A 27,541-nucleotide genomic window follows, 5' to 3' on the forward strand; every position below is an offset into this window, starting at 1 on the left:
TGAGGGTCCGGCTGCCGATGCTGCGCCGCTTTGCTCTCCCTGCCCTCCCCAGCATCCCCCCAGGAGCAGCCGGGTGATGCTGGTGCCGGCGTAGCAAGTCTCGTCCCCGTCCTGTCCTGGGGACGCTGCAGTGCTGGCGCTGGGTGTCCTCTGCTCCCTTCCTCACGGAAAAGCGCTGCCGGACCCTCGCCGCGCATCGTCTCCGATCTGAGGATGACTCTGCCCCCTCTTTTCCCTCCCCCAGGACCGCGGTGCTGAGCCCCGGGGATGGAGTGGCCAGCGAGCGCGGCGATGGCAGAGAAGCAGAACCCCGTGGACTACGGTGTCCAGATCCGCTTCATCAACGACCTGCAGGAGCCCCGGAGACCCCCCAAGGCGCGGGGCAAGCCCGGCTCCTACGGGGTGGCCGTGCGGGTGCAGGGCATCGCCGGGCAGCCCTTCGTCGTCCTCAACAGCGGCGAGAAGGGCGGCGACTCCTTCGGGGTGCAGATCAAGAGCGAGGGCTCCTACCCGACCCCCCCAGCTGGCCCCCGGCCCTCTGACTCCGTCAGCTCTGACTCGGACCTGCCGGAAAACCCCTACACTGGGCGGCAGCCCCGGCACGGCTCGTCCCACAGCACCTCAGACGAGGAGGCGAGTGGGGTTTCGGAGACCTCCCGGCACGAGCCCAAACCTCTGGCGGGCAAGCAGCCGCTCAGAGAGGAGCTGCGGAGGGCACAGTCCCATGGGGATCTGCTCGGTGCCGCTGCGGATGAGCCCTTTGCCGCTGGCGCTCCCTGGGCCAGCGGCAGCCGGCAGCACCGGGCTCTGGCCGGCGGCAAAAGCAGCAGCATGCTGAACATCGCGCCGGAGCGGAGCAAAGCCTCCAGCTTGAGGGCCAGGGCCAAGGACCCCTGCTCGGACACGGAGGCCACGGTGGATGCCGGCGGCAGCGACGTGGACACCAAACCCCTCTCCTCGGTGGATTCGCTCATCAGCAAATTCGACGGCAAGCTGCAGCAGCGAGGCCGGGCAGCCAGGAGGGGCCGGATCCCCTCGGAGGAGAGGAAACGCTCACAGAGCCTGGACGGCCGCGTCTCCCACCGCGACGTGCCGGATGCTGGGGAGTTGAGCAGTGCCCAGCGTCGGGCCGGCAGTGTTCGCCCCCAGCCCTCAGGGCCCGCCAGCGGTCTGAGCCGCCCGAGCGGAGCCGGAGGGATGGAGGACGGGGGGACGAGGAGCCAACGGACAAACCGGGGCGGGGAAGAGCCCGTGACCGAGCGGCTGCAGAGCAAAGCCCGGGCAGAGCTGCAGGTACCGGGGGACCGGATCCTGCTGGGACTACAGGGGTCAAAACCCCCTTAACCGAGGGGGCACCGGCACCAGGGCGAGCAGTGGCATCCTCTGGAGCAGCGGGACCTGGAGGGTGGTGGCGGTGGGACTCGTGTCCTTGCCAGAGCTGAGCTTTTTTATCCCTCACAGCAGCTCAAATCCACCCCGGACCTGCTGCGTGACCAGCGGGAGGTTGCCCAGCCCGGCAGCAGCGAGCACCCCAGGGAGCTCATCTACGGCATCCTGAAGGAGGGGTGAGCCCCCCAAAGCCCTCCCCAGTGCCCCCATCGCTCCCTGCCCCTTTCCTGAAGCACCGGTGGCTGTGGCTGGGATGCTGCGGGGTGGTTTGGGAGCGGGGATGCCCCTGTAGCCAGCGGGTGCTCAGGATTTGGGGGACCGAGCGGCAAAGTGCTGGGGGTGTTCCCGCTCGGCCGTCCCTCCCCTCTGTTCCCCCTGTCCCCAAACACTTCCCCCACTCTGACACCCTCAGGAGCAGTGAGAGCGAAATCTCCCTAAAGAGGAAAACTGCCCGGCTGCTTGAGAAGATGCAGGAGCTGGCGGTGAGTCGTGGCCGTCCCGGTGCTGCTCCTCCCTGCTTGGCGGGGAGACCGGTCCCCAAGCCCCCCCAGGAGCTCCTGTCTTCCTGGCACCGTGTCCCGGCATGCCGGGGAGGGGATTCCGGCAGCACGCGGCTGACAGGCGGTGGCTGGGGACCAAGCCGTGGCCCCAGGGGGGTTGCGGTGCCCCAGAGCCATCGAGTGAGCCCAGGGAATCTCTCCAGGTGCCTGCCAAGGACACGGCGTGTTCCCAGCCCCAGCACAGAGAGCTGGCCAGGAAGGTGGAGGAGCTGCAGGAGAAGCTCGATGAGGAGGCCAAGGTGAAGGCAGGCAGAAGGTTAGGGGGTCTGGGGGGCACGTGGGATGGCAGGTTATATCCCTGGAGGGGGGGAAGCGCAATGGGTCCCTGCTCTGAGCCCCCTTCGCTGGGGCTTGGGTGCCCAGGCAAGACCAAATTTTCTCCTGGTCTGTTTTACGCCCTTGCTGGGGTGTCTCAGGGATGCCGGGGGTGCAGATGGCCTTGCTGTCCCCTCTGGAGCCGGGGGGATGCTGGGGAGGGGGCTGGGGAGCGCCGCTGCCCGCTCTGCCCCCGGGAGGGGATGGAACCGGTGCCACCTCCCCTGCAGCTCCGCCAGAAGCTGGAGCTGACCAGGGAGCCGGGGAGGAGCGGCTCTGCTCGGGCCCTGGAAGCCCAGCTGCGGGAGGCCGAGGGGGAGAGCCAGCGTCTGCGGGCGGCCCTGGAGAAGAAAACCCAGGAGCTGCAGAGAAGTTTGCAAGAGTAAGAGCTGCTCCTGGGGGCTCTGGCCGCGCTGCTGAACGCGCCGGGGCTGGGGACGTTCGTCTGTCCCCGGTGTGGGGATGCTGACGGAGGGTGGTGGGAGGGCGGTGGGGGCATTTGGAGATGCGGAGAGGGCTGGGGGAGCGTGGGGTGGGCAGCGGTCGCCCCTGCTGTCCCTGTCCCCTTTGCCGTGCCGGAATGAGGTGCCCGCTGGCGTAGATGCTTGCGGGCGGGTGCTGCAGCCCCAGCCCTTCAGGGTGCAGATGTCTGGGGTCTGCTGGGGTCTCGAGGGACGAGCAGGTCCCTGCCAGGCTTTGAAGGGCCCCGCGCTGCTCTCCAGGCTGAGCGAGGCAAAAACAGCCAAGGAGCAGGCGGAGACCCGGCTGGGCAACAGCAAGGAGCAGCTGCTGGCGATGCAACGCAAGCTCGACCGCCTGCGCAAGGGCTCTGGCGCGTCCCCGGATGGCGAAGCCTTGTACAAGGTACGGTGAGGGTTGCACCGCGTCGTGAGCGTCCCCCTGTCCCGCTTCGCCGCCACTGAGCCAGGCTCTCCCCTTCGCCCAGGAGCTGCTGGAGACCAGGGAGGAGCTGGAGGAAGCCCTGAGCTCCAAACAGCGGCAGGAGGAGCAGCTGCGGCTGCGGGAGCGGGAGCTGACGGCGCTGAAAGGAGCCCTCAAGGAGGAGGTGGCCAGCCACGACAAGGAGCTCGACCGCGTCCGGCAGCAGTGCCAGAGCGACATGGACCAGCTGCGGCGCAGCATGGAGGACGTCTCGCAGGTCCGGCTGTGAGGAGGGCTGCTGGGGAGGGACGGGGTCTCACTGGCTGTGGCTGGGGAGGGCCTTTGCTTGGAGTTGGTGCCCTTGAATTCCCCCTTTAAATGGTCCTGAGCTGGAAATGGGGTTTGTGTCCTGCCCCAAACTCGCCCCACTGGAGCATCTCTCTGCCCTGGCTCTCGCTGCCCCAGGGTGGAGATGCCGGGGGGTGAGTGGAGCTGGTTTGCAGAGGTGCGGGGGCTCCCCAGGTCCCTGCGTGGGGTTCCCTGGGCTGGCTCGGGGGGCATTAACTCCAAATCGTCGGGGCATCCCGTGAGGATGCCGCTCTGCGGGCGAGTGCTCAATGCTTCGATCCAGGATCGGGCCAACCTGGAGTCGGAGAAGCAGAAGATCAATGCCGTGGTGAGGAACCTGCAGAGGGAGCTGGAAGAGAGCGCGGAGGAGACGGGGCACTGGCGGGACATGTTCCAGAAGAACAAGGACGAGCTCCGCAACACCAAGCAGGAGTAAGTGCCGGGACTGCAGCTGAGCTGGAGGTGCGAGCAGCTTTCGGGGAGGTCCAGCTGCTTGTGACCATCCAGCATCTTTACTCCAAACCCTGTTAAAATGGGTCGGGAGCTGGGATAGGGCTGGTTCTCCTCCTCCTCCTCCCCTGGGCACAAAGGGAGGAAGGTGATGGCCAAGCTGGGTGCCGGTCTTTGGGCACGCTGGCACCTGGGAAGGGGGGTGTGAGACACAGGGGCACAGGGACGGGTTTGGGTGGCCTCATCCTGCCCCTCTCCAGGCTGCTGCAGGTGAAGCTGGAGCGGGAGGAGTTTGAGGAGGAGCTGCGGGAGCTGCGGGAGCGCTTCGCGGCCGCCCGGGAGGAGGCGGACCAGGCACGGAGCAGCGCGCTGGACCCCGCCGAGCTGGAGGCCCTCAGGAAGGTGGGTGACGAGGGAGGAGGCACTCGCGGCGCCGGGGACCACGTCCAGCACCGAGGGTCCCCGACCACCGTCCCCTGCACCCCAGGAGCTGCGGCAGGCACGGGAGGCGCAGCGGGAGCTGGCGGCGGAGAAGCAGAGCCAGGAGGAGCTGCTGCGGCAGCGGGAGCGGGAGCTGGCAGCACTGAAGGGCACCATGCGGGAGGAGGCATCCAGCCGCGACGGGGAGCTGGAGCAGTACCGCAGAGACCTGCAGCAGCTCCAGGCGGAGCGGGATGAGGCCACCAAGGTGAGCGCTGGAGAAAGGGGTTTGCCCCCACCCAGCCACAAGCCAAGGAGCAGTCCCCGCTGTGGGCTGCCCTCGCACCTTCCCACGAGCCCCAAATCTCACAGCCGTGGGGCAATGTGGCAAATCTGCAGCCCCAGATTCACCCACCGTGGGCTCCTCCCAATGGGTGCAAGCCCAAATTGTCCCCCAAGGCCCCCTGGCTCAGTGGCTGGCCCCAGGTCCACCCCGTGCTGTGGCTGCGTTGCAGGCAAAGGCATCCCTGGAGAGCGCACGGGAGGCATCGGAGCAGGCAAGGAAGATGGTGGAATCCAGCCTGCAGGAGCTGCAGGAGCAGAACGACGACCTGAGGAGGAAGGTCCTTGGGATGGAGACGCAGCTACAGGAGTACGAGCGCTTGGGCGAGAACTGGGAGGGCTCGCAGGCACGGCTCAAGGAGAAAGTCACCAAACTGGAGGTAGCGGGGCTGTGGCCGTTCCTGAGCTGCCCCGAGGTGTTCCCCTGCCACGGGAAGGAGTTTGAAGAGTCCCCTCCTTGCAGGCAGAGCGCAGGCAGATGGAGGAGTCGCTGGGCGAAGCCACGGAGCGGGAGCAGGAACTGCTGATGGCCAAGCGGTCGCTGGAGACCCGCCTGGAGGAGGCACAGCGGAGCCTGGCCCGGCTGACGCAGGACCACCAGGAGCTGAGCACGTCCTACCAGGACGAGCAGCGGCAGAAGGAGCAGCTCAAGCGCGCCAAGAGCGAGCTGGAGGAGCAGAAGCGCCTGCTCGATCGCACCACGGAGAAGCTGAACAGAGAGGTTGGGGCGCCCGGGTGCCTCCGGGGCTGCTTGCACACCCAGGACCCCCGTCCCATGGGGCATCGTGTGCCGCGACACCCAGTCTCTGTGCCACGGGATGGAGATCTCCCCTCGCTGGGTTAGGGGAGGGATCCGGGACTTTGGGCATGCATCCGGTTTCCCTGCGGAGGCAGTTGGGACTGATCCTCCCTGATGTCCCGGGAGACTCCATAAAACCACGCTCTCCCCAGGGATCGGCATCCCCTGCTGTCCCAGGGCCATGTTGTCCCTGCCCTTCCCCAAGCGGCTCCTGCAAGAGCCCGGTGCCTGCTCAGAGTCTGGGGTCATCCAGGCTGCGCTGGCAGGGCTCACGCCCCTCGCTGGGATCGTCCTGAGCCCGCAGGGCAGAAACGTCCCCCCGAGCCCCATGCCCGTGGGTATCTTCTCCTACCTCGAGTCCCATCAGCTCAGGACAGGGTGCGTAGGCTGGTCCCCAGCTCCTAAGCTGTCCCTGCTCTGCCGCAGCTGGAGAAGATGACGGAGGAGTCGCACAGCTCGCTGGCCGTGCTGAAGTCACAGCTGGAGGAGTTCAAGGAGAAGTCGCGGAAGGAGATCACGGACTCCCAAAAACAAGCCAAGGATCGGGGCGCTGAGGTGGAAAAGATGCAGCTCAGCATGGGACGGCTGCAGGACGAGGTACGGCAAGGGCTGGCGGGTTGTGGGTCCCCTCGCCGTCCTCTCCATCCCTCCACGGGGAGCCTGGGGACACGTCTCACGCGGGGACACCTTTTTCCTCGGCGCCGCAGGTCACCCGGCTGAAGCAAGCGCTGCAGGACAGCCAGGCGGAGCGGGAGAGTGCGGTGCTGGATAAGGAGGTGCTGCTCCAGCGCCTGCACAACCTCGAGCAGGAGATGGAGACCAAGAAGCGCTCCCAGGACGATCGCTCGCGGCACGTCAAGGCACTGGAGGTGGGGAGCACTGCGCGGCACCCCGAAACCACCCGCCCTGTTCCTGCAGTGCTGTATGCTAACAGCAAGGGGCAGAGCTCACCCAGCCATCCTCCATCCCGCAGCCGCTGCGAAAGAGAAGTTACGCAGCCTGGCAGCACCAGGGGGGCGTGCTATTGCCAATATTAATATTTATTAAATGCCAGCACAGCCGCCTTTGTTTCGGCTCTGTCCGGCATCGCCCCGCGGCTCGGCTTGCCGCAGGCTGTTGTTTTGCGGGTTATTCTCCCCCGATGGGGTGGTGGGTGCACGGGGGTCTGCAAAGCATTAAGCTGCCACGTCTCGTATCCGAGCGTCTCCCTTCTGCCTCCTGGGCTGCGTCGGAGCCTGCCAGGCCAGTTGGGTTTTGCTGGGCTGGAAGCGTCGTCAGAGTGAACCCCCTTCCTCCGGCATCCAAGCTCGCTGGCCCTGGCTGGCCTGAGCCCCTCCTGCCGCCTGTCCCCTGCCCGGGGGGACCCCCAGGCCCGTGCTGACCCTTCTGGTCCCATCTCCTCGCAGGAAAAGTCCAAGCGCCTGGAGGTAGAGCTGGACGAGGAGAGGACCACAGTGGAGCTGCTGACGGAGAGGGTCAACCGGAGCAGAGACCAGGTAGGGCAGGCGGTGCTGCCCCGAACCCGGCGGGTGCCGCGGCAGAGCCCCCCCAGGTCCGGCAAAATAGCACGGGATAACTCGGGTCTTTGGCTACAACCGGTCACCGCAGTTAAAACCCCATTAATGAGTCGTTAGCGAGCAGCCCGGAGCCCCTCCATCACTCTAAATACAATCAAGATGACGGTGTCTGAAAAGCTGGTTCGGGCGCAAACGGAAATTATACGAGCTTGACGCAAAAAAAAAAAAAAAATCCCCTGAAATTACAGGGTGAGGCTTGTGTTTGTGGAGGAAGTTAGGGCTTAAATTACGCTGGTCTCCGGGCTCTTCCCTCCCTCTTAATCCACCTGCTTATTACCTTCAAAGCTGGAGCCGGTGTTTGAGCTCTGCGAGCGGGCGGAAGCTGCCTGCCAAGCCTCCTGGGATCCAGCGGCGCTGGGTTTTACAGGGATCCCGGGATGGGCAGCTCCTCCGCTTATAGCCCGTCTCCCTCCTGCCCCACCGGCATCCAGCCTGGGGCTTGGAAAGGGGATTCGCACCCCTCAGGCTACGGCGAGACAGTAAAATAGGTGGTTTTCCCTTTTTTTTTCCATCTGGGAAATGGGCACATCCAGGGGAGACTTTTCCCATGAATCCTGGACATGTCTGAAGCACGGGAGGTGCAGAGCAGGGATGCACATGAAATCACGGCTGGGTTCCGCTCAGAAGCGGCCCTACTGGCTTTTGGGGCTGCTTGAATACAATTCAAGCAATTTTTTTATATAAACTCCAATTTCCTTCACTTTAAAATAATGCACAAAGCTGTGTGTTTTGCCTCGGTCAGCCTGAAAGAGGCCCCTGGGGCGGTTCTGGTTTTGCTCCATCAGTGGATGAAACCCATTCCCGCCCCCGGCACGGCCGTGCCACCGTGCCCCGCGGTGCCGGGCAGAGCCGGGAGCACAGCCGGGTCCCCGAATCCCAGTCCGACCAGTTTAAATCCTCCAGTGGCAAATTGCAGCCCTCGTCTCTGGGCCGCTCGCCAGAACGGCGGTAACTAATTTAGGAGGGAACCAAAATCCTCTCGTCGGGGGTTTTTGGTGTCGCCGATGCTGGCTGTGCGCCGCGGGGCAGCCACCGTGCAGCTGTTGGGCGCACTGAGTCCCCCCGCGCTCTGCGGCACCGGTGTCGTGGGAGGAAATGGCGGCGGCCCTGATCTCCCGCCGAGCGAACGCGGCGGCAAAGGACGCGGCAAAACCAACCCGTGCCATGTCCCTGTCCCTAGATCGACCAGCTGCGGGCAGAGCTGCTGCAGGAACGCTCCAGCCGGCAGGACCTGGAGTGTGACAAGGTCTCGCTGGAGAGGCAGGTAAGGCTGAGCCGCGGAGGGGCCGGATCCAGCCCACGGCCGTGGGGGCAGCTGGACCCTTGTGCCATGACGGACGCTGGGCAGAGCACCGCGGTGCGGCCCCCTCCTCTCCAGGGCATCCCTGGGAGAGGGACCATGTTCCCAAGGAGCTTTCCCTGCTGTAAAACCCTTCCCCCTCCTCCTCCCTGCTCTGGATACGGCCCGGCCCGTCCTCCCCATGCCCCATCCCTGGCCGGAGTATCCTCGGAGCATCCTCGGAGCCGTCTGGCGTCTCCCCAGGATGGCATTCCTGCAGGATCCCCCCCCTTTCCTCGCGGCTCCCCACCCGCCTGCCCGGGCTTGCACCCTTCGTTACCTAACCCCGAGCTGGCTCTTAACGAGACGGATCGATGGGAACGCAGCTCCCCGAGCTGTTCTTGTTCCCAGCGTGGAATTGCTGCTGCCAAGAAAAACACGGGGCTCCGACTGCTGACGCCGCGGGGCCCAGCCCGGCCCGGAGGCAGCCGCCATTGTTAACCGCTGCCCGGCTGAGGAGGCTGGGGCGATGCCGCTCCGCGGGATGGGGAGAGGAGCTGGGTTTTGGCGTGCTTTTGGGGATTTTTTTTTTGGCCAAGGAGCGTGTTTTAAGAGCAGAAATTGGGGATCTGAGGGTGGTGGGCTCTCGCACCCGGTGGTCCCCAGTACGTCGCTGTCCCCTCCGGTCTCGCCTCGTGCCCCAGCTGGTGCCAGCGTGGTTAATTGCCATTATATAACCCGGCTCGTTACGTCTCCTCCTTGGGAAAGGGTTTCTGGGCCCTGACTCACCGCCGGGATTTACATAAGCGAGGCTCTGAGCCTTTCCCACCCAGGCTGGGAGCCCCGCAGGGGGTGACGGGGATGGCTTTGGGTTTTTTTTTTTTCCTCCCGGTAGAACAAGGAGCTGAAGAGCCGCCTGGCCAGCTCGGAGGGGCTGCAGAAACCCAGCAGCAACGTCTCGCAGCTGGAGGCGCGGGTGGAGGAGCTGCAGGACAAGCTGCAGGCGGAGGAGAGGTACCGGCCATGGAGACCTCCGCCTTGGGGGGTGCCTTTGCCCTCGCCGGGTGCCAGCCTGGCTTGTCCACGACCCGTTGCTTCTCCGTAGGGAGAAGAGCATCCTGCTGTCCTCCAACCGCAAGCTGGAGAGGAAGGTGAAGGAGCTGACCATCCAGATCGATGACGAGCGGCAGCACGTCAGCGACCAGAAGGACCAGGTGGGTGGCGAACGGGAGCCCTCGGAGATGCCGATCGGCTTCGGGACCCACCTAAGGGACCCTTGGGTGCTTGCCCCGCACTGGCCCTCCTAATCCTGTGGGAATTGCCCTGTCTCCCCCCCAGCTGAGCCTGCGGGTGAAGGCCCTGAAGCGTCAAGTGGATGAGGCGGAGGAGGAGATCGAGCGGCTGGAGGGTGCCCGCAAGAAGGCGCAGCGGGAGCTGGAGGAGCAGCACGAGCTCAATGAGCAGCTGCAGAACCGCATCAAGACGCTGGAGAAGGAGGCTTGGTAGGACACGCCGGGCTGGCGGTGGGTCCCAGCCCCCTCCGCGGGCGAGGGCTGACCCCTCTTCTCCATCCCCAGGCGCAAAGCTGCCCGCTCGGCTGCCGATTCTTCCCTGCAAGATGACCAGCTCAGCTCGGACGAGGAGTTCGACAGTGCCTATGGGCCCTCCTCCATCGCCTCGCTGCTCAACGAGGCCAACCTCCAGGCCAGCTCCTGCTGACGCCTGCTCTATCCTGGAGCGGAGCTGTATCCCGAGAGCTGGGCGAGGGCCTGGCCATGGATGCAGCCACTCGATGCAAAAACTCTTCTACTACCACCAACATGAAGGAAGGTGCCGCTCAAAGAGTGGTGGGATGGGGAACGCCCCCGGATGCTGTCTCTTGTCTCCCCTCTTCGTCTTCATACGGGTCTCAGGGTGCCTTTGCACCGTGGCTTTTTGCAGGAGGGGAGCTGCTCCCCACGGCCAGCGTCCCCCTTGGTGACTGGGTCCTGCTGGACACCGTGGCCCTGGAGTCCAGGACTCGGCCCCAGGGGCTCAGGCTCCCATGGGGGGGGGCCGGAGGGGCTGGGGGCTCCCGTGGCTCTGGCCACCCTGGTTTATTTTTATATGCAACTTCCCTTCGTTCCCCCGGTGCCCTTTTCCCTCTCTAAATGCTATTTTAAATAAAATTGAGCGTTTTAATGCCTGCAGCTCATCATCCATCCAGGGCCAGAGGGATGGTGCAGGCTCTGGCACATCGGGCTCTGTGGCACCAGGCTCCTGCGCGGCGTGGGGAATGCAGCTCCTTCCCTGCTCCGCCGGATCTGGCCTGGAGATAAATCCTTGTTATCGCTAATTAACGAGGATGGGAGTCTTGCCAACTGCTAATTAGCACCATTGCGTTGATTGGCAGGTGGTTACTGCCGTTCCCCTCTGTGGCCTCGAGCAGGGCCGAGCTGGCTCCGTCCCCGAGCCAGCGCGGGGCTGGGACGGCGCTTGGGGACCCAGCCAGCCCTGTCCCTGCTGCCTCAGTTTCCCCTCTTGCACCCTGGTGACATTTAACTGGGATGGAGCCAGCAGGGATGGACATGGTGACGACACCAGGGCCGTCCCTGTCCCCTCTCCGGTCAGCGCTGGCCGCGTCTCTGTGTCACCGCTGCCCAGGGCTGTGCGAGGCTCAGCGTGCCCAGCACCTGGCCCCGCACCCACGGCGTCCCTGCTGCGGCTGGACCGGGCTGGCACAACCGGTTCTGCCCTCAGCTCCTCCCGGACACGCGTGTCGGAGCTGAGGTTAACCACCGTCCCCACCCTGTGCCTCGGTTTCCCCTGCAGGCACTGCAGCGGTCGGTGGGGGGCTCGGGGGCCGTGGGGCGCACAGGGGGAGGAGGTGCCAGCTCCCGCAGCTGAGCGTGACCCAAGTGTGCCAGCCCCCGGCTCTGCCACTGGCAGCCAGCCCCCGGAGAGCGATGCCCGCACAAAATCCCGCTGCCCCAACCCCCCCGGGATGAGGTGGCCCCGGCTCGGCCCCGGTGACCGCACGGGGCTGGAGCGTGTCCCCAGCCGGCAGGGCTGAGGCCAGCTGTGCTCATCACACTGGTATGTGGCAATTAGCGCCCGGCAGAGAGGAGGCAGCCGGCACGCCCAGGCCGCCCGGCGTGGCACAGGGACACCCACCCCGCCAGCGCGGGCGAGGGGGCCGTGGCACCCACCGGGCTTGACCCCGCTGTGCACCCGCTGACCCTGCCGCTCTGCATGGGGGCACCGCCGGCACCTCCCGCCGGGCTGGGCCGGCACCCCGGGGCCAAACATCCCCCAGGTGTTGGGGGGCACCAGCCTGGCACGGTTCGGGGCACCACGGCACGGTTTGGCATGGCTCGGCGCGGCAGCCTGCCGCTCGGCGCTGCCGGGCAGGCCCTGGCTTGGCTCGGCGGGGCTTGGCGAGGGCTCAGCAGAGCTCGGGTGGGGCTCGGCAGGGCTTGTTGTGGCTTGGCAGGGCCTTGGCACGGCCTGGGCACGGCTTTGGCACGGCCTGGGCACGGCTCGCCAAGGGGGCCGGGGGCGTGGTGATGGCGGAGGAGGCGTGGTCCCCGCGGAGGGAGGCGTGGTTATGGCGAGGGAGGCGTGGTTACCGCGGAGGGAGGCGTGGTTATAGCGGAGGAGGCGTGGTTACCGCGGAGGGAGGTGTGGTGATGGCGGAGGGAGGCGTGGTTACCGCGGAGGGAGGCGTGGTTACCGCGGAGGGAGGCGTGGTTATGGCGGAGGGGGCGTGGTTATCGCGGAGGGAGGTGTGGATGTGGGGAGGGGGGCGTGGTCCCCGCGGAGGGGGCGTGGTCCCCGCGGAGGCGCCGCTGGCGGGAGTGGGCGTGGCGGGGGCGTGGCCCGCGGGGGCGTGGCCCTATAGAAGGCGCGGCGGCGGCGCGGCGCGGCAGTCGCGGCGGGGCCATGAACGGGCTGCAGGGCTGGTGCGCGGTGCTGGACGTGCGGCCCCACGGCGAGAGCCCGGTGAGCCGCGGCCCCCGGGGCCCTCTGACCGCCCCCGGCCCCTTCCTTCTCCCGGTGCTTTTGGGGGGGGGGGCGGCTGGTGCCCGCGGGGCGCCCCGGTGGGGCGGGGGGGGGTCCCGGGACGCGCCATCGGTGGAGTGGGGCTGTGCCCACCTGGCATCGCTGTCCCAGCCCGTCCCGCTGTGCCCGGGCTCGCCCGGCAGCCGTGGGGCGGTTCGGGGGTCTGTGGGGGCCCTGCAGCCCCTCTCGGGCCCGGGGGTCCCTCTGCCGCCGGGGTCCATGGCCATCCCGTCCCCGGGACCGTCGCTGGGCCAGTTCCCCGGGGGCTGGGATGAACCCCGAGTGAGGACGGCGGAGCCCAGCGATGGACGCCCCGGTGCCGGGGTTGGGGTCCCATGGGCCCCCTTTGCGCTCGGGAGGGGCTTCCGGGAATACCGGCTGGCACGCGGTCCCGTGCGGTCGTCGAGCTGTCCCCAAATAATGCGATTTTTTTAGGTAACGCGCCCCTCAAGCGGCCCCCGGGGGCTGCGGGGCCATGGCGGCAGGCGCAGCCGGCAGCCGAGTCTGTTTTGGCCTTTGCCTCCCTCGGCTGCAGCAGGGCCTCGCGTTTTTCCCTTCCTTATCGTTGGGTTTTCCCCATCGCCGTCAGCAGCCGGGCCATCGCCGCGAGGACGGGCCCTGGGTGGGGCTGGCAGCACCTCAACGCCGGCGCGGCGCCCCGATTTCCCCGCGAAGGGGGCGAAGCTGGCAGTGTTGCTCGGTGATTTGGCGTTTTGCTCAGGTTTTGGCAAACGGATGGATCCCCCGAAGGCGCCGGCGGCGGCAGAAGAACCGTGCCAGTGCTCAGCCGTCTTCCCCCGTGCCGGCGGCCGCCCGGCTCCCCGGCCCGAGCCGGGGTGACTCAGCTCTGAGTCTCCTTAGGAACCCTAATTCCCCGCAGCTTTCCCGGCCTTATAAGGAGCGATTGCAGAGTTGGGCTCGTTTGGCTAATGGGTTATTACGGTGATAAGCGCCTCTGTAACGCCGGCGATCTTCAAACACCGGAGCTGTTTTGCTGCTGATCCTTGGCGATACCCTCTGGGTCAGGTCAGGCCTGTTCTTATTTAACAGTCGGGACAGACGGATGGACGGAGCGCCTTCCCCGTGGTTGCAAAATGCCGGCGTCGGGATCGCCGGCTGTGGGTCCTCGGATGGTGCCGCCTCTCCTCCGCCTGGGATGTGGTTGGGATTTGCGTGGTTCCCTCTTCCCCGGTAGCCTCTCCGGTGCCTCTCCCTCCAGCCAAGGTTTTCCCAAGTGGGGTTTTTTGGGCTGGATGATGAAAAACAGACCAAAAGATTTAAAATTGGCTTCAGTGTCCCTGAAAGCCTGCCCCTAGTCATCCTGGCCAATACTGCTTGCCCTCATTTCGACGGGACCCGGCTGTTGCTGGGTAGTTGGACCCAAGGGGAAATCACCGGGATTTTGGGAACGCCTTCTCGAAGGGTGCTGGATGGGAGCGCGGCCGTCCTGCTGAAAAGCTTCCAACTGCTGGTGCTTTGCTGCAGCCATCACCCAAACCTGGCCAAGCTCTCCTGGTCATGGTTAACTCCCAAGGCTGGTAGTAAAAGCCATAAACACGCAGTGCCAGGCTGGGGTAACCCTTGGGGTGCATGGTTGGGGCGTTAAGGAAGCGTTTTATCTATGAGGTGGGGTTTTTTCCAAGCAGGAGACGAGCGCGAGGCACTCTGTCGTCCTCCCAGCACTGGCCACGTTGCAAAACCCTCCTGCCTTCCCTGGCATAACGGAGGGGGCCCAAAACCCACTGCCCCCTCCGCTCTGGGGTTGTAAACAGGAGGCAGAGTGGATTTAACGCGTGCTAGGAGGTAAAGGAGTGGGGTAGGGGCGTCTCCGTGGCTCCGCTCTTCCTGCCCCGGCTGAATTTGGCACCTCGGAGGGGCAGGTTTCCGTGTGCCGGCCGTGGCGTCCCTCTGGGTTGCTCCAGCTTTACATCGGAGGAGCTGCTTCTCCTGGAAACTGCCTGGGCACCGGCAAGGAGCTGATGAAACTTTGGCTGCGGGACGGTAAGAGCCAAGCCCAAAAATAACCGTGCGGGAGCATCGCTGGGGACTGGCGTGCCGGCAGCGCGTGAGACGAGAGCCGAATGAAGTGCCTCTTCTCCTCTCCTCCGTCTGCCCGGCCCCGACCAGGCGCAGCTCACCGCAGCCGAGGCTGCTGCAGACAAACAAGCTGGGCAGGGAGGGGTTTGCTTTAACCTGGCTGCGCCTTCCGCCTCCTGCACCTGCCCTGGCCTCCTTAAAAGCATTCACCGCACTGAAAAAGCTGGTTTTTTCTCCCCTGGTGGTCCAGAGAGCTTCACTCAAAGGTCCATGTTGCGTCTTGCCATCCCTCCGTCTCCTCCGTGCTTCTCAGCGTGGAGGAGGATGGAGGCGGCAGAGCCTTCCCCCGCTGGCATTTGCATGGGTGGTTTCCTGGTTGTTTGACCCGAGGTTTGGTAGCGCCGGTGCCGGTTGGGAAGGCACCGGCTGCTCTCTGCTTCCTGCCGCAGGCAGTTTGCATCGGCTTGATGGTGGGTTTATCCAGGAGCAGGTTTTTTTGGGGTCTGCTGGGACGGGAAGCGCCCGCGTGCCGACTCTGGGTAGTTTTGGCTGCGGGGATGGAAATGGGCTGGTGCTTGTTTCTTATCGCAGCGGATCTTCCCCGGGTGAGCGATTTCCTTGGCAGCGTCCCACCCTTGCGCGGGCTTGACGGGATGGGGATGGCAAATGCAAGATCCTGACGCTTGTAAACAAAGCTGCGAGTAAGGGTGTGTGAAGGGACTGACATGCTGCTGGTGGCTCTGCTGGGCTCGCGCCGTGCCGAGGCTGCCGTCCTGCCATCGCCAGCCGCTCCGTGCTCTTACCCCCGGCTTTTCCCTGCATCCCGTTTGCTTTAGGCAGCACGAAGATGACGGGCAATGCTTTGCGTGCAGGCACGGCTGTGAGCCATTTTCCCTGCTGTAAAACCCTGAGTGCTTCTTGCATCTTCCCAAAACCACAGAGCACGCTGCATCCAGCTGCTCTTATGTTTTTTCTGACTGAAGTTTCCAACTTCTTGGGTCTTGCAGAGGAAAACATTCCCTGGAGTAAAAGTTGCAGACAATTATCTGGTTAAATGATCAGTGCTGCTGAGTGCTAGCAGAGCCCAAGTGAAGCTTCTCTTGGATAATTGTCTTAACGGGGGAACGAAGGGGTCTGGCCACATGTTTGAGATCTGTAGGAGGGCTCATAGTTTCCCAGGGAGCTGGAGTTTGTGCGAGCAGCGTATACAAAATATTTTGGAAACAAACAGATGGCTTGTCGAGACTTGGATGGCGAGGAAAGCGCTTGGAAGCAGGGAGGCAGAAATACCTTGATGTTGCTTTTGGAGAGCAGGAGGCTGACGTGGCCGAGGTGTGGCGAGGGGCGGGCGCCTGGCACTGCGCGGGCACCTACCCCGGCTCTGTGGTGCTGCTGCCCGAGAGCCCGCTGCCGTGGCCATCGCGCGCAGAGCAGCTCCCGCTTTCGGGGTTGCTTTTAATAAGGACCATGAGCGACGGCTGCCTGGGTGCCAGTGAGGTCTGTCTGGGATGGGGGTTGTGCTGTGCCGTGGGTGCCTGGTGCCAGTGTTGAGCTGCAGACAGAGTGGGCAACCCCATGGAGCATTTCAGGTGTCCGTGCGCTGCTTTAGGGCTCTTTATGTACTCTGGGCATCTCCTCGAAAGCTTGCTGAGCTTTGCACGGTGCTGGCCATGGCTGAAATGCCTCTTTGGTGGGCGGCACTGGTAGGAAGGCTTTGGGTGAGGAGTTAAGCGGTGAAGGCAAGCCAGGTCCTGGCTGGAGCCTCTGTGCATGCTTGTGGCCACGAGCCAGGGAGTGCCTTGCCGCCGGTCTCGCTGGCTGCTGCCGAAATGGGCTCCGCTCGGCCGGGGCTGTGCTGGCAGAGGATGGGCAGAGCCGTGTGGGCGTGTGGCCATTGCGGTAGGGCAGGGAAGAGGATGAATCTGGCAATGTCCCGGCGCGTGAGCTGGGAACGGCTGCTTTCGCCCTTTGGGGCTGCTGCCGAATGCCATGCAGCGGCCCCACTGTAGTCGATGAGGGCCCTGACTCCTGGCAGAGGAGGGCATGCATGAAAATGAGCCCAGCAATCGCTTCTCCAGACCGTCTGCACTACCTCAGCCTTGGCTGGGCCATGGCTCCTGCAAGCCTTGATGGGTTTGATAAATGTAGTTGTCGTGCGCTCACTATTACTCATTTTAATCCCAGCATTACTTCGCAGGCTGCAGCTCAAACCGAGGGGGAAGGCAGCTTGTCCGCACGTCTGCAGTGATGCTGACCTGGCTCTCGGCTCCTGCTGGAGTGGGATGTAAAAAAGCTTTCAGGGAGTTACAAAACTAAAAGCTGCCTCTTGTTTTAGGAGAGCGTGAAGGTGCTGCGGCTGACTCTGCCGAATGACCTCCCAGGCGACAGGCGCGAGCAGGCAAAGCAGAAGGTAGGTCTCCCCCGTGGCTCGGTTTGGCGTTGAAAATACAAGTTTGTGAGTTAACTTAGGGAGGGGGGAATGAGCATTTGGTGGAGGATCGGTCGCTTTATGCTTCGTGAACTAGAAAATTCACCTCCTGGTTTGTTAAATGTTTCGGTGCCGGTTCCCGAGGCTGTGCTCGGCACTGCGTTCCTCTGCGAAAGTGCATGATGCTCATTTGACTGGAGCCGGGCGAACTGTTCCAGCCAGTCTCGCTTCTCTGAAAGCCCTGCTGCTTCTGTCTCTTGCAGCCAGTGGGAAAAGCCTTCGCCATGGTGGCCAACAGATCCAGCAACAGTCACTCCCTGGCCTCCGAATGCATCAAGTCCAACGATGGCGATGAGGAGATCATCAAGGTACGGCCCCTGGCCCCCCAGCTTTGTTGCAAAGCGATCTTGTGTAACAGTTGGGGCTGGAAAAAAGGTTTTGTCTGAAGCTACGCCAGCAAAAAGCTCCCCAGTGTAGCTCCTGATGGGGTGGGCAGGAGGCTTGGAGCAGTGCTGCTGGCTGGCAGCACCAGCTCGGTGGCCTTCCCCAGCGTTTGGGGGATGCAGCGTAAACCTGGGGCAGCTGCGGTGGGTCTGTGGGGTGGGGGTCACACAGGAGGAGGAGCAGCTTCAAAAAATGCCAGGGAAGGTTAACTGCAAAGGGGAAACCTGCAGACAGTGTGTCTCGGGAAGCGGTGAGATCCGGTGTCCCAGTCCCTGCGGAGCTGGGCTTGCTGCTGGCATTACTGGGCTAGCGGGAGCGGGGACGGTCTGACCTGCTGCCGCCATCTCTCCTGGGCAGGTTTATCTTAAGGCGCGGGCCGAGGGCAGCATGAACCACGAGGAGCACATCAACCAGCTGAAAAGTGAAGTTCGTTACATTCAAGAGGTAGTTAACGTCCGCGGGGGGCTCTGGCTTGCGTGCCGCTGCCTGAACCGCGGGGGCTTGCAGCGAGGTCCCGGGCGCTCTGCTTCCCCCGGGATGTCCCGCGGGGTTTCACGCAAGCGGGCAGCGACGCCCGCGCCGGCTGCGGCACTTGAGCCCCGGCTGAGCCCCAGCTACTCTGGCAAACTGGCAGCTGAGCTGAACTCTGCAGTTTGTTGACTTGCCCGTACAGGGCAGTAGTCTAATCAAGCGCCATAAATTAATTCAGCCTGACTAATTGCTCTGCTATATGGACTGAATTTGAAGAGAATTGCGTGATGACTTTCCCCCAAGGCTGTCCCCTGCATGCCTGGGTGCGGCAAAACCGGAGCCTCTTGTTAAAAGGCAGTTTCTTTGGTATGTCTCATCTCCCAAAGTAAACTGGATGATGAGGCTCTTGGAAGATTAACCCTTTCCTCTGCTCCTGGTGGGGATGTTATTTCTGGAGAGCTGGTTGCAAGGCGTGGAAGTGGTTGCGTGCATGTTTTGGTCTGGGCAGCTTGGCCTAAAGAAAAAAAGAGAAAAAGGGGGGAAAAAAAAAAAAATTGGGGTTTGCTCTCACGTGGGAGTTTCTGTGCTGGGTGCTGGCCCCAGGGAGCAGCGAGGGGCAGATCTGGTACGGCGGCCTCCAGATCTTTTACGTCATCCTTCTGACTCCTCTGCCAAAACGCATGTTTCCCCCGCTCCCTGCCGAAAGAAAACAGCCTGTTCCCGCTGCCTCCCGCCTGCAACCCAGACCTGCCTGGCTCCCGCCTGCCCAGGGCTGCAGCGCTCCGGGGGTGTTGCTCACCCAGACCTTATCTCGCAGCCACCTGGATGCTGCAGATTTTGTGCATGATCCTTCCCACTCCTGGGGCTTCGACTTCAGCTCTTCTGATCTGAGCTTTCCCATGGCTCCTCACAGCTCGGATGGAAACAGGAGTCAGGTTTTAAAAGGGCCTCTTAGCAACAGTTGAGCGGGACTTAGACCTCGTCTGGCCACAAAGGCTGTACGTAGCCCTATCAGAATAGCTGAAGCGGCATAACCGTGCAGTACAACTTAATCCTGCATGTGAAAACCAGAGAATAAGCTAAACCAGTAAGTCACGGTGGCGGTACCAGTCTGTCCGCATCCAAGAGAAGTGCCCTGCGCTGGGTCGTGGTGTCAAAACCCTGGGGGTGCCTTGATCCGGCTGGATCAAAGTCATGGATCGTTGTCCCCGGGTTAAGGGCTCGATTGCTGACCCGAGAGCCGTACATCGTGCTCTCGCCTTGTCCCTTGTTCTGCTGCTGCCCGGTCTCCAGCAAACTGCTTCGCCCCAGCGCCTCGGGCATCTAAAATCAAGGGGTAGGGACGAAGCCACGCTGTTAATGCTTTGAGAAAGCTTTTCTTTGAAAAGCATTGGGGCAGCGTTTGCTGTAAAAGCCTGTAAATCATTCCTCTGGCTCACTTGCTCTGACTAATTCAAGTAGCTGCAAGTCAAGACTGTACTTGTCGGCGTCCTGCAGCGTGGCAGAGAGGGAGCTGGGGAACAGCAAGGGTCTTCTCAGCACTTCAAAGGTGAACTCGATGAGTAATGCATGAAAAATCAGTAGCGTCTCCAGATTGTTGCTTTTTTTTTAATTTTTTTTTTTTCTTCCCATGAGCGTGTGGGACAGCTGCCTCGCAAGGATCATATCTGCCAGAGATGGTGCTGCTTGCAGGCAGGGCTGTAGTAAAACCAGAGGGTCAGGCTGGCAGAGAAGCCATCGATTGCGTATCGGCGCAGGGCATCGTGGCAGCCGCCGCGCCTTCGTTTGATTTCTGTTAGGCTGAGTGACACTGTCCATGCAGATCAAGCTAAATTGACTTGCCTTTGCCAGGCTAGAAGTTCTTTGAAGAAGCTGCGGGAAGACTTAAGTAGTAAACTTGAGAACAGACAAGGAGATAAACAGCATGCACAGGTAACGGGAGCATTTCTCGGGCGTTAAATGACATTGACTTATTAAAAAGATGTCATCTTTGGGTCCGGAAAATGATAGAAGGGGCCTTAAAGATCGAGGCGCTCGTGGCGCATGAAAGCCACGTTGGCACCGTTTGCAGGCGAAATTCGAAGCCCACACAAGCACGTAATGAGGAGTCAGTAAGCAAAACGCATTGGCTGGCCAAATGCACTATTGCATGTTCGTTTGCAGAAAAAGCCTCGGTCTCGAGTTGCTGCGGTGCCCCAGAGCTAGCTGTCTGCATGCGACTGCGCTCTCGCGCGAGTGGCTTTGCCGGCCGGTGTTACATCCCTGTCCGTCTGTCCTTTGCTTACGTAGGTCATGCTGGAAAAGCAGAACGGGAGCTGGCTCTACCCCGAGAGGCTGCGTGCCGGTTCCTGGGAGGACCAGGTATGGGGCTAAAGAGAGCGATTTCAGCGCTATGGAAAGAAATATCGGTTTTAGTTTGATATCTTCCTCCCAGCAGGTAACTTTGAACCAGTTCAGCACGCGATCAGGTGCTTCTGCAGCAAACTCTGGTCTTTTTATCAGGGTCGGATCAGCAATGGAATGCAGCTCTATTAGAGCAATAAAAATGTGCATAATGGGTTTTTAAACCTCTGCACACGAGCGCTCTTTAGCAGAAGGGATAACAGGAATCTTAAGCTGGTAAATATTTCATAGAATCATAGAATTGTTTAGGTTGGAAAAGACCTTTAAGATCATCCAGTCCAACCATTTCTCCAGCTCTTCATCTTTCCCCTGGCTGGGCAGATGCTCTGGGCTGGGGTTTCGGGCTGGGTTGCTGTGGCCCTGGTTTACGTTGCAGGGTTTCAGGTTGCCCAAGCGCGGATCAGGATAGCATCCTGCAAACAGGGCTTGGAAGGCAACCAAAGGATACTGTGCGCTTTGTCTTGAGGGCTGGAAGCTGTCGCTCAAGTGTGGGAGGCGAGGACAGGAGCGCCTTTCATTTTTTCAAGCTGAGAAGCGATGTTAGCAGGCTTTGTCACCAACAGCGCTGCCCACATTGGGGCGGAGGGCTCCTTTGATAACGCCTGACTGCTCATCCTCTCCTGTTACCGTCTCCACAGGAGGAGGACTGCTCAGGTGAAGACGTGGAAAAGATCCGACAGACGGCAAAGAGGCTGTTCACAAAGCTGCAGGAGGCTGAAAAGCGCCATCAGTTGGAAAAACAAGCCTTTGAGGTGACTACACTGTGCGCTTCTCTGCTGGGAAAGCGTGATTTTTGTTTTATTTTGGTATTTTTTTTCTTTTTGGAAGTCTGAGGAGCTGCATGGGCACACGAGTTTGGGCTGCTGAGGTGTCTGGCTTCTCCTTGCAGAGCAGCGGGCTCGGTGCACACGGTTATGATACGCGGGGGGAGTCCAGACCTGGCCAAACCCCAGCAAACTGCCTTCCTGCTTGCCCAGACGAGTCTGAAGACATAAATGCTGTCCCAGTTAAAAATCACATAAAATAAAAGCAGCAGCCAGGTTGGAAGGCAGTCCCCCCAAACTCTGCCGAGCCTTTCCAACCATAGCCAGGCTCGGTGCGTGAGAGGGGTGTTTTGTGGGCAGCGGGGACCTCCGGGGTGTCCCAGTGGGTCGACCTGAGACCAAGTCCGTGGTTCTCAGACACGGTGCTGGGCTGGTGCTGGCTGTTGTGGTCTCTCTTGGAGCTCAGCCTCTTCATAGAATCATCGAATCGTTTAGGTTGGAAAAGACCTTTAAGATCATCCAGTCCAACCATTAACCTACACTGCCAAGTCCACACTAAACCAGTCAAGGGTAGACTAGACTAAACCATGTCCCAGAGTGCCACGTCTACCCGTTTTTTGAATGTTTCCAGGGATGGGGACTCCCCCACCTCTCTGGGCAGCCTGTTCCAATGCTTGACTACCCTTTCCGTGAAGAAATTTTTCCTAATATCCAATCTAAACCTCCCCTGATGTAGCCTGAGCCCATTTCCTCTCGTCCTATTGCTAACTACATGCCTCTGCGGGGCTGTTTGCTGTAGAGAAGGGCGAGCTGACCGGGAGGCACCTGGACGCATCGCGCGGGTCTCCTTGCCTGCCGAGTGGTGCTGACGAAGCTGCCACATTCGCTTTCCTCCCTTCCCCAGCCCTGGTGATTAATGGTCCCCTTCGGTGTGTTTTCTAGTGACTGCTCATGTCCCGGATGGGCTGGGCCTGACCACGTCACCCTGTAGCTCTGAGCGCTGGTGGCAGCGGTGACGTCCCGCTTCGCATCCTGTCCCGCAGACCAAACTGGTCCCAGGAACCCTGGGGGGTTCCCCGCAGCAGGGCAGGGGACAGCATCTGCTGGGGAAGTGGGTTTGAGCGGTGACCGCTTCCTCTGGCACCGGGACGTCCGGCCGCACGCAGTGGTGGCACATGCCCCGAGGATGCCTGTCCTTGCACGTGGGAAGTCGTGTGGTTTGGTGGCATTTTGGGGTCTTTGGTCAGCTGTGATGCTGACTGTGGGCTCTTAGCCTGGATGGAGATCCCGGGGATGGCAGGGGTGGGTGTTTTGGCAGTTGTTGATCCTGCCAGTACTGCCCAGATATTCTCGCTGTGCCTGCGCCTGCTCTCCAGCTGTCGTGGCGACCCACAGGGACACCTTTGTCCCCTCTCAGCTTCTGAGCCGTTGATGCAGGCGTGGGGCTGGCTGCCAAGGTCGGTTCCTTGGGCAGGTGGCCTGAGAGGAGCCTGCAAACAGCCCCAGCGTGCGTGTGGCTGAGAACGAACATGTCTCTTGCATTTGAGGAGCCTTTATTGCTACAGCATTTAAGCGCTCGCTCCTTTGAAGTGCTTTGAAGCGGGGAGCTTTCTGAAGAAGCTCTTCTCTCTGAAGCACGTCGGGCTGTTTGCTGAGACGCCCGGCTGCCTTCAGCAAAATCTGCCTGCCAAGGCTTCGAGCACCGGTGTGGCTTCAAAACATTGCTTGGGAGAAGGGCTCCGGTGGCTTGGGCGTCCGGGCACGTGAGGGCCAGGGGTAAAGGCATCTCCATCTTGTTTGCAGAGGACGGTCTCGCAGTACCAGGAGGAAGCAGAGCAGACAAGCTCTGCCCTGCGGAAAGCGGAGAAGAGCGTGGTGGAGAAGGAGGTGCAGGTGGATGAGCTGCAGAGACTCCTGGCAGGGATGGAGAAGGTACCGGCCCTGAAGCTGTGGTGGGACTGATGGGATTAGCGGAGCTGCCTGGTCCCGCTCTGCTGCGGGGGGAATGGGAAAGCCTGGTGGTGATGAGTTTGGCAGCGCTCAGCGCAGAACCCCCGCAGCGGGTCTTGGACCAGCTGCAGGGTACCCGACACACGGAGGGTTTGACTTCCCAAGCAGGTTTAACCCAAAAGCATCGGGGCAAAGGCAGCTGCTGGGAACGGCTGAAAATCAACTGTTGCTGATTTAGACTTGCATTTCTCAGGTCTAGAAGATCTGGTTGGTCTGTGCAAACTCTTCCAGGTATCCTGGAAATAAGCGCACAGTCTAGACAGCCACCCGGTTCTTCTTCTCATGGGGGCATTAACGCAACCTCCAGCCTTGATTATTTTTTTTTTTCAGCTGTGGTCTGTTCATAATAACATTAAAGTCATAAATCTAACAGTGCAGTATGAGCATGAAGTGACCTGGGACTGCCTTCCCTGGCCTGACAGCAGGGAAGGAGATGGGTTGGTACCTTGCCTGTAACCTAGGGGTAAAGGAGTGGGACGTCTGCTGTCGGTCATCTCTGCGGCTGCTCCTGTCTGTCTGTCTCTCGCATGTAAATTTAATGCTCATGAAAACAACCTGCAGATTGAGCGGGGAGGCTGAGCTGAGCCTGCCTGGCTCCCTGGGTGTTTGTAGTTCGCCGCTGTGCAGCGGAGGCCAAGGAGCATGTGTTGCGACTTGTTTCCGTGCGTGTAACTCGGCCTCTCGCTCTGCCGCAGGAGCACAGGAGTTTGCTGCTGAAGATGAAAGAAGGCGAAGCAGAGCTGGCGAGGCTGAGAAGCGTGGAAGGTGACAAGCTCGCCGAACAAGACCGGTGAGGCTTGGCCTCCGGCGTGGCTGCCAACTCCAGAGCAAGCCCACGCCGCTGGGTCGGGGTGTCAGCTCGCTGGGGCATGACTGCACATTCCTGCGAAGGGCGTGCTTGCTCTCTGGCTTGCAAAACAGCACCCTACTCCCAAGAGCTGACTAATCTCCAAATACCTCCTGCAGTTTTGCCCTGCTCGGAGAGATCCGGAGCTCCAGAGCTGGGCTGCCCAGAGACCTCTAGCGGCCCCGCTGCAGGCTGGGAGCTCAGGGCAGGTCCTGCCCTGCTTAGGGAGCCTCCGGAGCAGCCAATTCTCCCCGTAACGTTGGATTCATTCCACCCAGCCGGTATCCTTGTGCTCCAGGGGCTAATTGGCAATGGCTTGTTTCTGGAAGGCCTTGTTTGTGGCCTGACTCTTCCTGATGTTCCTGTGTCCCTGCAGTCTGTGGTTGCTAGTCTTTGTGGCTCCTGCTTGAATAGGTTTTGTCTCTGCCTCTCCTTACCTTGTCTAGTCAAAATATTTCAAGACCTATGTGGCTGTAGAGGAGCCCTGGCTGATAAAAGCTGCTCTAGGCATAGCTGGGTGGGTGCTCCCTTTCTGGGAAGCCATCTGAGGGCTCCTGGACTCTTATACTCTCCTTTTCCCAGGTCAGCCCAGCTGGAGAAGGAGGTGGCCACGCTGCGGGAGAAGATACACCACCTGGACGACATGCTGAAAAGCCAGCAACGCAAAGTCCGCCAGATGATCGAGCAGGTGAGAGGAGCAGGAGCAGGGCTGGGAGGATGGATCAGGGAGAGCCTGGGAGGACTCAGCGGGGACTTAAAGAGAAAGGAGGGGAAAAAAAAAATTCTTGAGCTGCTTGGAAGCAAAGAATTGCTGGTTTGTGGGGCTGAGTCCCTTTGCCAACCAAAGGGACACAAGTTCAAAGGCAGCCCAGAGCCCTGTCCTGCAGCGGGGAGTGACCCCGGGGCGACAGCCCAAAGGGCTGCGGCGCGAGCTGCCCTGGGCTGGGGAAGGTCATAAAAGGAGTGTAAAAGCAGTGCTGGGCACCCAGCTTGGCCTGCTGAAAGAGTTAAATCTCAAGCTGTGTGAGCGGAGGCTCCTTCACCTGGGGCTTAATTCTCAGACTTCATTTGAGGCTTTTTTTTTGATTGTTTTTTGTGCAGACCTTGGAGTTAATGTTGTGGGTGTTAACAGGCAGAAGGGTGGCTGGCTAAGCTGTCCTCCTTCCTAGATGTTTCTCCAGCCCAGCCATACACGAGAGGGATTTTCAGCCACTGTGAACTTTCCTTTTACAGCTCCAGAACTCCAAAACGGTGATTCAGGCCAAAGATGCCGTGATCCAGGAGCTCAAGGAGAGAGTCGCATACTTGGAGGCTGAGGTGCGTCTTAGCAGGGCCGTTTCGGGGCGTGCACGGGGTCCGCTCCAAGCTCAGACCCTCTGGTTGAAACCCTACGGTGTGACTGGCTTTGCAGGCCTGCGGGTCGTGGCTGGGCTCCCTCATGGTGATGAACTCCGCTTTGAGCAGAGCGGCTGGCAGCAAAGCCCTTCCCTTGCACTCAACCTCCTTCGCGTAGGAAAATATGCCCTCCGCAGCCCCGAGGGCTTTGCTGGCTCTCTGAGCTGGTGTGATGGTTTCCAATGCAGCCGGAGTTGCTGGAGCATCTGTGAACTCGAGCAGAGTCCAAAATAATCTCATCAAGCACATTTCTCTAGCAGCAAAGCCCTTCTTGCTTACAAAGCTGCAGCTGAGTGCGTGCATGTCAGAAATGAAAATTGCATTCCAGCCTCTAGGATTGTAACAAGTGTCAAACCTGTCTCCTTTTTTGGATAAAAACTGAGCCTGCATTGGCACTTCTAGTGTTTTCTTCCCTCCTTGGTGACTGACTTTGCTAATTTCTGCATGGGGATGGTGCGTGTGAGCACAGCCAGCCGTGAACCCAAGGGGAAAACATCCAGCGAGAGAGATTGTGTGCTGGTGGGTTTCTGTTGGGCATTCAGCAGGTCTTGCAAACCATCCCAGCTCTCCTTTGGTGAACAGTCCCTATGTAGGGCTGGGTTTCATTTCCTTCAAGAAAAAGCTGCCCCAATGCAAGAGACTGTACTGGAGCATTCCTTGGCAAGAGACCCTGGTGCCCACAGCCTGCCGGTTCCCAGCTGCCCATTGCTAACCGTGGCTACATCTCTTGCAGAACCTGGAGATGCACGACCGCATAGAGCACTTGATCGAGAAGCAAGTCAGTCGAGGCGGCCACAGCTCCAGAGTGCGCTCGAAGTCGGAGTATGTGAGCAGGTACGTGGGGAGCCCGTAACCCCCAGCAACAGGGGGAGCCTGCCTGGCTGTTCAGCGGCTTCATCTGCAGGGCCATGTCTTAGCTGGGGCAGCAGGAGCTGCAGTCTGGGAGATGACGCTGGACTCGGGGATGCTCTTCTGGAAGTGTGCTGCATTTTTTTTCTGTTTGCAGAGAGGTCTCCATTCCTGCATTCTTCCTTCAGGGGAGTATGGGGGAGCAGAGGTCCCTCCTGTGGGCAGTTTTGGGAGGAGCCATCACTGACCAGGGCTGGGGCAGGATCTCTCCCGCAGGTTTTCCCCTCAAACCCCATCCAGTTTGTCTGCCTGAACAAATCCTTTCTCTCTTGCAGCAAAAGGCTGACGGGCCCCAAGCCGCTGCCTCTCATTCGAGTAGTGGAAACATGAGTTTTGAGGGCCGGTCTGAGCTGAAGACTCTCCCCTTGTTATCATTGACTGGATTTCCCTGCTTGACTGCCGTCCTCTGGCCTCTGTGCTCCCGGTGTCTCCCCGGAGCTGTCGGTGGAGGGCTGTGCCCTGGAGAACTGTGGCAGCCGAGGACAGACGTAGCCGGGGCGGTCCTGGCAGAGGAAGGAGGTTTGTGAAGCGTCCACATTGCTGTCCCCACTGGGTCCCAAGGTCACACGGATGCCAGTTTGGAGGCTGGGACCAGCCAGCCCCAGCATGGACACGGTGGCTCTCTGGCTGGAGAGCCAGGCTCGCTTTCCCTGGTCAGTCCTGGGTTTGCCGGGGTTGCTCTCGCAGAGCAGCCTTTGCTTCTGAAGGGCCTCATCCAAACAGAGCCCCCCCTTCAGCTTGCAGCTTGCCAACGTGGACTTGGGGTTTAACCTTTTTTGGTTTTAAAAAAAAAAAAAAAGAAGAAAAAAAAAAAAGATTCACTCTTACAAAGAAGAAAGAAATCCTCCTGAAACCAGACTCCTTCCTACAACGAAGCCCAATGCGTGACAAGTTGGGAGCCTCCACCTCCAATCTCCAGCACATATCTGGCTGCTCCAGACTTGGCAAAGGCTCATGTGGCCAAAAATCGGTGTATCACCATGCTTTTCCCGAGAGCGTAGAGAAATTGTACCTGATGTATGTGTAGTGTTTAAACCCAGAGGCTGTTTGGTTTGTTACCTGTATTTATTTCAATAAATTATTGGTGTCTTCCAATGATGTGGTGACAGGCACGATTGCTGCTGTCCACCTCCACGGGAGCACAGTTGAGGACTGCCTGTCCCATGTTTGAACTGGAAAATACCAACCGGCTTCCTCTGGGCTTGCCAGTCTTGTCTGTCTTGTGTGCGCCCGTCAACAGGAAAGGAGCTTGGGTACATCTAGAGGGAAGTTGCTGGCATTTGTACTGACCGTGTTAATACAAAAATACACATGCCTTAATCCCTTCAACTGTAGTTGACTGAATAGATGTGAACAGTGGAAATGTACTGGGATGGGGTGTGGATTTGGCGTTTTGGGCTGCACTGGCTGGGCTCCCTGCTTCTCCAGGTG

The 27,541-nt window shown here is 60.9% G+C and overlaps 2 protein-coding genes across 2 annotated transcripts; both read left to right on the forward strand.

Moving 5' to 3' along the window:
* Positions 1–291: 291 nt before the first annotated feature.
* CGN (cingulin) lies at positions 292–10,213 on the forward strand. The gene is made up of 21 exons (XM_075724591.1): positions 292–1,123; positions 1,196–1,293; positions 1,465–1,565; positions 1,802–1,871; positions 2,093–2,188; positions 2,495–2,646; positions 2,987–3,128; positions 3,211–3,423; positions 3,778–3,926; positions 4,205–4,346; positions 4,432–4,632; positions 4,880–5,086; positions 5,170–5,427; positions 5,932–6,102; positions 6,213–6,374; positions 6,912–7,001; positions 8,263–8,346; positions 9,257–9,375; positions 9,467–9,575; positions 9,700–9,863; positions 9,939–10,213. Exons 1-21 carry the CDS (start codon positions 292–294, stop codon positions 10,078–10,080), a joined length of 3,702 nt encoding a protein of 1,233 aa, XP_075580706.1. The 3' UTR covers positions 10,081–10,213.
* A 2,069-nt stretch (positions 10,214–12,282) lies between these two features.
* On the forward strand, positions 12,283–26,775 carry TUFT1 (tuftelin 1). Its single transcript, XM_075724417.1, has 13 exons — positions 12,283–12,342; positions 16,775–16,849; positions 17,131–17,235; positions 17,669–17,755; positions 19,634–19,714; positions 20,072–20,143; positions 20,824–20,937; positions 22,753–22,881; positions 23,655–23,749; positions 24,389–24,494; positions 25,040–25,123; positions 25,935–26,035; positions 26,386–26,775. Exons 1-13 carry the CDS (start codon positions 12,283–12,285, stop codon positions 26,438–26,440), a joined length of 1,164 nt encoding a protein of 387 aa, XP_075580532.1. The 3' UTR covers positions 26,441–26,775.
* Positions 26,776–27,541: the final 766 nt, after the last annotated feature.

The sequence above is a fragment of the Pelecanus crispus genome, chromosome 22 (genome assembly GCF_030463565.1).
Source record: "Pelecanus crispus isolate bPelCri1 chromosome 22, bPelCri1.pri, whole genome shotgun sequence".
Classification (NCBI taxonomy): Eukaryota; Metazoa; Chordata; class Aves; order Pelecaniformes; family Pelecanidae; genus Pelecanus; species Pelecanus crispus.

Bases quoted from the DNA above. Each gene is read 5' to 3' on its own strand.
- TUFT1 (XM_075724417.1), top strand. From the start codon at position 12,283: ATGAACGGGCTGCAGGGCTGGTGCGCGGTGCTGGACGTGCGGCCCCAC. The intron at 20,144-20,823 runs GTATGGGGCTAA...CCGTCTCCACAG, and splicing joins CCGGTTCCTGGGAGGACCAG to GAGGAGGACTGCTCAGGTGA. The intron at 24,495-25,039 runs GTGAGAGGAGCA...TTCCTTTTACAG, and splicing joins TCCGCCAGATGATCGAGCAG to CTCCAGAACTCCAAAACGGT.
- CGN (XM_075724591.1), top strand. From the start codon at position 292: ATGGCAGAGAAGCAGAACCCCGTGGACTACGGTGTCCAGATCCGCTTC. The intron at 3,424-3,777 runs GTCCGGCTGTGA...GCTTCGATCCAG, and splicing joins GCATGGAGGACGTCTCGCAG to GATCGGGCCAACCTGGAGTC. The intron at 3,927-4,204 runs GTAAGTGCCGGG...GCCCCTCTCCAG, and splicing joins CTCCGCAACACCAAGCAGGA to GCTGCTGCAGGTGAAGCTGG.